Source organism: Melozone crissalis, unplaced genomic scaffold (assembly GCF_028551555.1).
Source record: "Melozone crissalis strain CALT ecotype California unplaced genomic scaffold, PUWL_Pcris_2 ptg000029l_1, whole genome shotgun sequence".
In the NCBI taxonomy this organism is placed as follows: Eukaryota; Metazoa; Chordata; class Aves; order Passeriformes; family Passerellidae; genus Melozone; species Melozone crissalis.
The window spans coordinates 12307697-12318655 of NW_026535807.1; the positions used below are offsets into that span (position 1 = coordinate 12307697).

General features: G+C 38.0%; 1 protein-coding gene across 1 annotated transcript; it reads left to right on the plus strand.

Annotated features, from left to right (window-relative positions):
• The first annotated feature begins 269 nt into the window (after positions 1-269).
• HESX1 (HESX homeobox 1) lies at positions 270-5927 on the plus strand. Its single transcript, XM_054280831.1, has 6 exons — positions 270-443; positions 1545-1630; positions 3896-4154; positions 4263-4468; positions 4776-4877; positions 5792-5927. Exons 3-6 carry the CDS (start codon positions 3941-3943, stop codon positions 5888-5890), a joined length of 621 nt encoding a protein of 206 aa, XP_054136806.1. The 5' UTR covers positions 270-443; positions 1545-1630; positions 3896-3940; the 3' UTR covers positions 5891-5927.
• The last annotated feature ends 5032 nt before the right edge of the window (positions 5928-10959 follow it).

Here is a 10959-nt window from a genome sequence, read left to right on the forward strand (position 1 = left end):
TAGATATTAAAAAATAATCTCTCTGCTCTCTTGGTCTGAATAATTGTGGTGCCATAGGCTGGTGGCAAATTTTAAATGCTTAAAACTACTGTGAGGGCTCACTGAAATCAAAACAGATCATTGCTTGGACTTGTGAACTGATTCAGCTCTGAAATTACTTAGAATTTTAGAATCCCTAAGGTTGGAAAAGACCTTTAAATCATAGATCCAGCCATTAACCCAGGAGCCCGTGTTCACCACTAAACCATGTGCCCAGGTGCCACATCCTCACATGTGAACACTTCAGGGATGGTGATTGTCAGTGCCACCCTGCCCATGGAGAAACTTTTCCCAATATCCAACCTAAACATCTCCTGGCACAACTTGAGGCTGTTTCCTCTGGTCCTGTCACTTGTTACCTGGGAGAAGAGACTGACCCCCACCTGGCTACAACCTCCTGTCAGGTAGTTTAATCGTAGTAGACTTGATGATAATTTTTAGCTGGGGAAAAACAAAACCAAAACAAAAACCTATTCCCTTGTTGGTTTTGCCTTTTTGGGACCAGGTGAACCTAGTCCAAGACCAGATTAGAAAGTGCATGAAGTCGTTCAGCAGGGCAAATGATTAATGATTGTGCAGTCTTGCTATGAGACCATTCTTTATGTTGTATCAGGTTATGATTTACCATTAAAAGCAGATAAAGGACAGGACTGGTGTGTTAAATCACAAACAATTAAAGATTTTTGAGATGGCTTTTCTTTTGTTTGTTGGTTTGGGTTTTTTGATGGGTGGTGGGTGGGTTTTGGGTTTTTGTTTTTGTTTTTTGCTGTTGTGTTGTTTTGTTTTTTCCTGTAGGGAGTGGTGAAGAAATTTCCAAGTTAATACTGTTCAGTCAATTAATTTGCCAGCTCAGCTGGTGACTCACCTGACTGAAGCAAGTCACAGCACCTCTCCCTTTTCCCTGTCAATAAGGATAATAACTCAGGGTTATCTTACAAGGCGTTTTAAAGATTAAGTCTTGTATCTGCAGCCCTGTGACAGGACATTAACATTGGTTCATGAGCAATAAATGTATGTGCTTTGTGGTTTTGAGACAGTTAACTTGTGACCAAGCTTCACAGCAGCCTTTACAGCAATAAGAATGACTTTGTTTTGTGCTGTAAGATCGTTTTCCTGTGGAATTCAGGAAGGTGGTCACTTTAAGTGGATTGGGTTTAGTTAGCTTTGTGTGTTTACAGCTGTAAGTGGCATCCAAAAGTTTTACTTGAGCTACAAATTTGACTGCAACAAATGTAATAGCAATGAAGAATCCCTCTGCATCCTCTAATTGTGGTTTTGGTGTTACTCTGTTTTCAGCACTGTAGACCTTTTGTTAGTGTGTGAGGGTTTTTTGTTGTTGTTTGGGCTTTTTGATTTGTGAGGTTGGGTTTTTTGTTTGGTTTGGGGCTTTTTGGGGAGGGGTTGTTGATTCCTGTTTGTTATGTTTTGTTCTTGTTTTTTCTGCAAAATATCTGCTATGAAGCCTTAAAAATGTGGGGAACTAAGACTTGGCACTTTGTCACCAGAGAGAAGAGCAGTGAACAGATCTTCAGAGGATTCCAGATGTGTGCCCTTATGGAGAGAACATTCTGCCCCTGCTGGAGCTGTGTGGGTAAGGTAGGCTTTATTTGCAGTGTCTTCCACTTTTAAACACACTGTTTCTCATACTTTTACTAGTAGCAACCTTGGATTAACCTTGAATTTACCTGCATTCACTTGACCTCCCTGTGTCAAAATAGCTTTTACTTCAACTAGGAAACAGCTAACTGCTTTTGTTTTGTGAAAATTGGTGTTACCATTTTAGGATATTCTTGCTTTAAAAAAAACCTTGGGAATTCTGAACTTGGCTTTGAATATAATACTTGTTATTCATGTTAAAAACTTATTGGAAAGAGAGCTTTATGCAGCATGACTTCTGAGATGGTGAGATACTGGGTAAAGAGGTTGTGGGAAAGGCAAATTTTTGGAGTGTGGTAAGTAATGAAGAAAGATAATATATATGTATCATTTATACCCTTTTAAAAGCTGAAAATGTTGCCCAGGCTCCAGTGCAAGGTGACCCAGCAGTGGGTGAGAAGGGCAGAGGGCAGCAAGGGTAAGAGCTGGGCCTTCAGACCAAAGCCCCCAAGAGCTCTCAGTGTGGCCTCCTCAGCTGCTGCAAACAGCCAGAACAGAGCTCCATCTCCTAAAGAGATGAACTCCACTGTCCCTGGGCAAAAACCAGTGGTGCAAAGTCTGAAAGGGTGATTAGTTTCCTGCCTCATCAAGTATGTGATGCTGTAAGAGGATTGGATTTGCATATCCAAGGAGCAGTGACTTTTCCTATTATTGCTTACTTAGGATTCCCAACTTACTGTTTGCTGTGTTGCTGTAATTACCCCTTACCAAGGTATTCAGTTAAAAGTCCATTGGTAATTTCAAATGGGTTGCAAGGTAGCATTGCTCAATACTGATGGGCCAAAACAATGAAATTCAGCTTTCAGGGAAGGCTTAAGGTCCATGAACGGTGACTGGAGCTCATCTTGCAAGTGAACATTGCAGGTGGATGCCTGCTGCTTGAAGATCCACTGACATGTGTGACAAGTGTCCTTGGTAAGGTCACTTCTGCAAGTGTCACTCCTTTAATAGTTTGGTTTGACAACAACCTTACTGCACAACACAGAGGCCAGAAGGAGGGGTAACTTTTCTGCCTGAAATAAAAATATTGTGTTCATGTTTGCCTGGGTTTTTTTTGACAAATCTTGATTTTGTAGTGTCTCTACAGAAATTCCTCCTTTTCTTTGCCTGAACCAAAAGCTGGTTTTAAGCATGTGATGTAAACTGCGGTGTGACTGACAGATGAGCTTGAATATAAAAATGTTATAGTCTGTATTTTATTATAATGGATGAAATCAGAATTCTGTCAGACTTTATTACAAAGCCTTTATCTCCTTTCTTCCCATTACTCATAACTTTTTTGTGTGATTTTAAGTGTTGGCTCTGTAGGATTTAAACATACTTCTGTTTGCTATAAACCTACAAGGAGGGAGAGACATCTATGAGAAAAAGTTTTACTTGAGCTACAAAATTGACTAAAACAAATGTAATTGTAATGAATTGAAGAATACCTCTGCATCTTTTAAACCTGTAAATTTGAGTGTACTGCTTCTATTATGTGAAGTTTTGCTTTTATGTGGTGAAGAATTATCAGGAAATTTCACTTCTGGTACGTTTCAAAAAGGCTGCAACAAAGTTATTTTAATAAGAAAAATGAATGCATGAATTATTTAAAATAGTTGGTGCAACTGTTCCTATTAACTAATCCAGGCACTTGGAAGGCAATTACACTGAGCTTTGACAACACTGCCAACCCACTGCACAGTGCCTTATGCCAAAAGCTATTGTTGTTTTATTGACCACGTTCACCATTACATATGCATATGAAAAAACAGAGGCATTTTCATCGGGATTACCCTAATAGCATTAAGAGATTATTTTTTAAATTTCCTTGGAAGGAAATTCACTTAAATGAGATTACTTATTACTTGACTGGTTTCCTATCACGCTTCTATGTTTAGGTAAGTGGAGTCCATTAGAGTATAAAGTTTTTTAAAAAACTGATTTTATACATTAATGATTTCAAATAAAAGAAAAGTACCATATTTGTGCACAGCTTCTTTTGAGAAAGTGAAGTCGATGCTCTGGTTAGGAGAGATAACACTTTTTGTCCCCCTTGGTGGCCCCCCTAGTGTCACCATTAGTTGCTAATTACTTGCAAACAAATAAACAATTAACTCCTCGTGCCTCTTGGTGGGAGAGTTTTCATTGACATGCTAAAACTTTCTAATAAAAGATTTTAATTAATGACGTTACAAATCCAACCCCCTTGTCAACATAGCTATAAGGAGGCCTTGTGGAGCAATGCAGGCGCAGTGCCCCTGCTATGCTGGCTGCGGGCGAAGGCATGGCCGCTCCCTCGCTCTGTGCTGCCGCCACGGCGGCCTCTCCGCAGCGCCACAAGGTGCCCGCCTTTGGCGACAGCAAAAGCACGCCCTGCTCCTTCTCAATTGAGAGAATATTGGGGCTGGAGCAGAAAAAAGATGGCATTCCAGCTGGGAAACCTCACAGACCCTGGGTGGATGCATGCACCGGCTTGGGTGAGTCAGTCTGTTTTGGACCCCCTTCAGTTCTTACCCCTTAAAAATACTGGCGAGTTTCTACTACAGACCAGTAAACTGAAGCTCTCCTTTTCTTGCTCTGTCTAGTTTTAGGTGATGACAGTAATCCCCATCTGCAAATCCCTGTTGTTTGCTATGAAAATCCATTATTTCATGCTAGAAGTGATCCAGTGCAAGAGGAAAACGTTTTGAAATGTGAAAAATATTTTTCAGTCACTGAAAGGCTGTCTTTCAAACGAGAATTGAGCTGGTACCGGGGTAGAAGACCAAGAACTGCATTCACTAGAAACCAGGTAGGGCTTTCCTTAGCATCTAACAAATGGGTAACAATGTAGTTGAGTAAAATGTTGGAAGGAACCTCTAACAGCTGCTAAGTTCAGTGTGATGTACCTCTGCGGAGAGAAATGTCATCAAGAACTAGTGCAAATTAACAGGAATGTTGCTAATTTCAGCAGATCTGTGTGTATGCATGGAATCATTGTGCAAACACTGATCAGAAGTCTCCTGTTGAACAAACTGAGCTGTTATTTTATTTATTTTATGTATTACTGCTATGAACATAGTGTTAACTATTCAACAAGTGTATTTTAATCTCCTCAGATTGAAGTCTTGGAAAATGTTTTTAAAATGAACTCCTACCCTGGCATTGATATTAGAGAAGAGCTAGCTCGCAAATTAGATTTAGATGAAGACAGGATCCAGGTAATTAAAGACTTATTGAACTTTCCTGTAATTCCAGCTATATGTACTCTCTGCTTATATACATAAGTGGTTTGACAGCAGTGATGAGAATTTAATGCTCTCAATTTAAACCAATGTATATACAAGAAACATGCCTTCAATGATTTGTGAAATGGAAACCATTGAATTCCTTCTGAAATCTAAATCCTTCCATAGCACTGATGAGGAATTAATCACTGTAATATTGCCACAATATCTGCTCTGTTAATCTCTAGTTATTATCTGCAGAACTTGATAATTTCCTTAAAATAATTTTTATGTTTTGCTTGTCATCGTATTTGAAAAATAAATTCGAAACAGGCATGGACATAATTTGTGAGACTGCCAGCAGAGCATAGATGTGTTAAACCTGTGTTTGAACCTATGTCTTTCTCTGGCCAAAAGCAAAATCTATTCAGGAATATTAATTATTGATTTCCAGGTAATTCCATGTGATAAGAAGCACACTGTAAACATAAGAATTTGGGCTTTGCTTTGTTGTTTATCAGGCTTTTGTTGCAATTATTATATTGGGCTTCATGAGAAACTTGATGCTGCAAATAGTTAAGCAGATGAAGAAATAGCACCATGAGACATGTGTGAATTCCAGATGTTCAGGATCTTCCAGGATTTGATTCTGTCACTGAATTTAATACCAGTTTTTATATTAATTACAGTGAAGCTGATCTCATTTTCCAGTTAACCTGGGGGTATTATTTTCTTTGTCTGTGGTGTTAAAATTACAGGCATCTGCAGATTTTAAATTTATATTGAACTTGCAAGCTGCTGTCATCACACAAAATATTGTCCTACTGTGTGAATACTTTTAAGTTTCAAATATTATTCTGCTTCCACTGCTGTGTTTCTGAAAAGCTTCCCTTCTCTTTCCATTTCAGATCTGGTTTCAGAACCGTCGTGCAAAGCTGAAAAGATCACACAGAGAATCTCAGTTTCTAATGGTGAAAAATACTTTCACCTCCAGCCTGCTGGAGTAGAAGGAAGGATGGTTTGCTGTTACTGTACTGCTACAGAAAATGAAGAATTGTTCATAACCTGTATTAAGTAATGATATAGTAATTATGATTTTATGCCCAGATTTGAAAGTTTATTATAATTTTCATTTAAATAAACTCTAAATACTTGAAGTATTATTCTAATCTACTTTTTGTGGAAAAAGTGAACTTTTCCTACATATACTTGAGTAAGTATTTTCAGAGATTTTGAGATATTTTTGCAGTTTAAAACAATGCAAACCCTAGGTTGCACAAGAATTTCACCTATTATGAATTACTGCAGATGACTTGACAAGCTTTCTGGTTTTAGAAGAAGTCTGTTTCAAGTCTGAAATAAACTGTATGCAAAATAGATTTTGCTACAGGGAACAGTTTGTTGCATTGCAGTTTAAATAGCTTATTTATAAAGAATATGATAGATTTCATAAATAAGATAATTTTAGAAAAAGGTGTCTCCAATGGAAGGACTAATATTCAACTGACTTCACTTTTAACCATTGCTCAGTTAAAAGAAGCTGACAATTATAATCTTTTTATGTAATTTTAATTAATTTAGGTTATTTGCCTATTTAATTCTCTAACTTGGTTATCTCCTCTCTTGTCAGTATATCTGTTCCAGTTATGGAAATTGCCCTATTATCTTTTAATGACAGAATGTAGCATGTCATGGCATCAGATCAGTGGGGCCAGACCAGATATCCAGATCATTGCCATTTATTTTAGGGTGTTGAATTCATTTTTATCAAACAATACATGAAAGTTAATTATCCTCATATTTGATTTTGTACCTAAAGTCAAGGAGAGCCATATACCAAAAAAAACCCCTCAAGTCTTTATTCATGGGCACAAGGCAGGGAAACATTGTAAGTTCAGGTTGATGCTGCTCTTTGTTCAGCAGGGCTCTAAGCACTTGCCTCATGTGCTGGTGACCTTCAGTGAGACTCCAGCCTGTGTTTCTTGCTCAACATAAATTCCACATTATCTCATGAACAGACAAAATTTATTGCTCTTCCTTTCTTCATGCTTGTATCCACAGCTGTTGTCCAATAGGATGAAAGGTAAGTTGATAAAATAGGGTGATAGAAAAAATCATTTTATGTAGTCTCATACTAGGAAAAGCTAAAGGGAGGGATGATCTGACAGTCCTTACTTACTATTTTGAATTATAGTTTGAGCTACAAGAGATTAAATAAAAAACATTTCTATATTTTCTGAAAAATATCACTGGAAAACTGCATTACTCTAGAACTGGGTGACAGATATTGGCCCTTCCATGTTTTTATCTTCATTGGCTCATTGCCTTCACTTTTATGCAGAACCCTAAAAATCTTTAATTGTTTGGCTTTGCTCCTGGAAATGTTATTTTAATATGGAAATAACAAACTTTTATCTGATATTGAAACATTATTTTTTGTGCTTTATTGGATTTGTGAAATAACATTCCTAACCAAATTCTGTTGTATCCTGCATTCCAAAATACTTAAGAGAACCATGAGTAAAGCAATTTAAATTGAGCCAGATCCATTAGGAATAGTTTTTAGAGAAATTGAAATCTCAATTCAGATACCTCCCTGATCTGGTAAAGGCAAAGACAATATTGGGAATGCATTCTTTTATTTTGTTTTTCTTCACACCTCAAAACGTATATTGCCCATAGCTTAACCTCATTGCAGGTAATTTGAAACTATTGTCTACTTTGCTTCTGGAAACAAAGTTTCCAGCAGCAGCAGATTAGACTAATCTGTACAGATTGATTGCTTAAGAACCCTACTCTATTATCTGGCAAATACCTAAATTCACCTAAGGTCTGCTCTAATGGAACTGGTCTCAAGTGACGGAAGTCTGACAAAGCAATTTAAGAGAAGCTGTAGAACAGTGGCAGAATAATAATAGCCCCAGCCCTGGTATCCTGCTCTCCATTAGCAAATGTTACCAGCAGGATCTTTAGTGTGAGGTGCTAGCAGTGTCCCACACAGTGCTAAGGGGAAAAGAATTTAAAAGCAGAGTTGCATTATTTGCTTCATTTCGTTTAGCTTGTTCTTCCCAGAGTAAAGGAATCAGCAAGTCAAAAAAGAGCCTCTCACTTTACATTTATACCTGTTTTGGCCAGCATGGGTTTAAATTGTGCCCATCACTTTCTCAAATACAGCTGGATTTTTTTTTACCTTGAGAAGTGTTAGTCTGGACTTCACAGGGTCTTTGTCTTGTCCTGGCAATATGCAGGGCTGCCTTGGCAATGGGTGTGACAGTTGTGTTTGCTGTGCAGGAGCAGCAATGGGGGAGGCCACCCTGCATGCTGGAATCCAGCCCTGCTCTTCCATTCCTTGGATTGATTTAGTTTCCATATTAATTGTTAGATTGATGATCTTTGTCCTTTATTTTAAAGGACTTGCATAATTGGATGGGAAATATAAGGTATTTTATTTTTAAAAATACTTTGGAGCTATAGTGATTGACCTGAATTATTATTTCATGCCCTGTTATTTGTTTAATGGATTCATCTTGAATCAAAGTGGCATTCTGTTATTTTATATGAGCAATTTATAGTATCTTGTTTATGTATTTGATAATGAAAGAGTAAAAAGACAAAGTACAATAATCATTATATGAGAGGGAGCTGGGGCTGTTCAACCTCTTGGGGGGCATAAGGATCCCACCTGATTGCTTCAGAAAGGGAATTCTTGTGGTCACAATGAGGGAGAGGAAACCAGAGCTGCTGAACAGCCTTCAGTTCTAGGTTCCTTTGTGGGGGAATAGTGCCTGGACTTGTGTGACATGAGGGGAAAGGGCTACAGAAAATATGGAAACCAGTCTGTCTATTCTGGGCACCCAAAGCTGATACTGGTGGCCAGCAGCATTTTCAGGAGAATCCCAGGAAGGGTGAAGTGTTGCCTTGCATGGCCCAGTGTTGCCACTGAAGTTTTGCTTTCTTGGATTAACTAACAAATGGAAAATTAATCATGTACTTGTTGAGTTTAGAAACAGCAATAAATTGGATTTCTTTTAATACATATTTTTTTGTAGGACACTCTTTAAGCAAGGAGGTAAGAACATGATGAAAAATGCTTAGGGATATGGGCTTTGGTGTAGCTGGCTGTGATTGCCAGTGACTTTCAGACCCCTGGGTATGTTTTACATTTGATCACATGGATGTGCTGTGGGGCTGGTATTAGAGTGACAGAATAAGCACTGCATTGCTTGTGCCTTAAAAAATAAAAGGAAAAAAGAACAAAAAAGCAGTGAAAGGACAGATTTTGCAAGTGTGTTTTGATCCATGTTGGGAATCAGTGTGAAGTTCAGCATCTTGAGCAGACAGAGTATGTTGTGGAATCACACAGGTGCAGGTAGTGCTTTTGATATTAAATATCAGGCAGGGTGATCTGGCTTGGGATGTTGTAAGGATGTGTATGTGTGACCAGTAAAATTGATACAACACCTAGACTGAAAGAGAAGTAAATATTCCTTCTTTCTGCATTTATGTTCCAGGATTTTTTTCTCCTAGCTCCTAAACCAGGTTTTTCTCTGCCACTAGGATGGCTTGAAGGACAGAAATAGGCAGGTGGTATAAGATAGTCCCCTTCATTAAAAATTATCTATGTCATTAGTCTTGTTATTAATCACTATGAAATTTTGGGACTTTGCAATTTTTAAATTGCATGTGTTTCAAACTCATTATCTCATTGTGACCTTTAAAAAAAATCCATAACCTTGTATCAACTCAATTATTGCACCTTCTTTTTCTCTGATCCTTCCTTGCTCTCTTAGAACTGAATTTTATTTTACCAGTCCATGACATTTTACTACTTCCAAGGTTTTAAGTGCCCGACCACAATTTCTACATGCTGGAGCATTCTCTTGTCTGTATAACCAAATTATGTTTTATAAAATGAAAATGAAAAAAAATATTTTATTGATAGATTTCCTACTTTTAATCTTTAGAATTTTATTGTATGGATCATAGTAATACTCCAAAATATCTTGTGATTCAGTTTCTATGAATGATACCATATTAAGGAAATGAAGAAGCTAGCAGATAAAATATTCTGCACTAAAAGTCGGTGGCTGTTTATTTGGCTCTTCCATATAAATTAAGGCTTTAAAGTCATTCATTTTGAAACGGTTTTAATCTGTGTTTGAACTGCCTAGGAAAGTGCTGGGCTGCTTCTGTCCTCTAGAGGCTGGGTTTAGCCATGACAGCCCCGCTGCTGTGGGATTTAATCCGCGCTCTGCAGCGGGGCCGGGGCCGGCACGCCCGCAGGGGATTGACTGATCCTTCAATTACACAACATTTGTGACCCAATTGATGTTCTGCACACGTACGGGGCCTGATTTCCCAAAGCTCTGAGTGCTCACTATTGAACTGAACTTAGTGATGGGTGGGTGCTGAATGTTTTTGATGCTCTGAACAGCCAACCTTTTAAAATCTTACCTCTAAATGAATTTAGGCTGCTGTTGGGACTCTGTGTCTGTAAGACTGCCCAGCTTTGTCAGTTTATGGTAGGAGAATATTTTCACATTCCAGAAAGGAATTCTCAGGAAGGGTCTCTTCACAGAAAGGGTTGTTAAACACCAGGGCAGGCTGCCCAGGGAGATGCTGGAATTGCCATCCCTGGACATGCTCAAGAGACCTCTGGATGTGGCACTGAGTGCAGTGGTCTGCTTCAGAGTGTGATGGTTGGACTCCATCTTAAAGGTCTTTTCTAAGCTAAATGATCCTGTGAAAGCTTTTGACAAAGTATCCTGCAGTTCTAGAATAACTCCTCTCATTATGGTGTAAAACTTAGAATGACTTCTGCTACAATATCTACTAATATAATTCTTCTGTGATGATAAATACAGTGTTGTCAATGCAAATATTTGCCAGGCACAAAACTTATTGCCACTAGATTTTCAATTTTCATTGTTTCATCACATTAGAAGGATAAGAAATTACTTTGTGCTGTTTAAATACTGTGCACTTTTAAACTATTCTTATTGCTTTTCAAATAATTCAGTCAGAGCAGAATATTAAAAAATATTATATTATCCATCTGTCATGATTCAAATATTTG

What these genes read in the sequence shown, in the direction of transcription:
- HESX1 (XM_054280831.1), top strand. Translation starts at nt 3,941, where the DNA reads ATGCTGGCTGCGGGCGAAGGCATGGCCGCTCCCTCGCTCTGTGCTGCC. An exon ending in GGATGCATGCACCGGCTTGG is followed by an intron (nt 4,155 to 4,262) that starts GTGAGTCAGTCT and finishes TGCTCTGTCTAG; the next exon opens with TTTTAGGTGATGACAGTAAT. An exon ending in TAGATGAAGACAGGATCCAG is followed by an intron (nt 4,878 to 5,791) that starts GTAATTAAAGAC and finishes TTTCCATTTCAG; the next exon opens with ATCTGGTTTCAGAACCGTCG.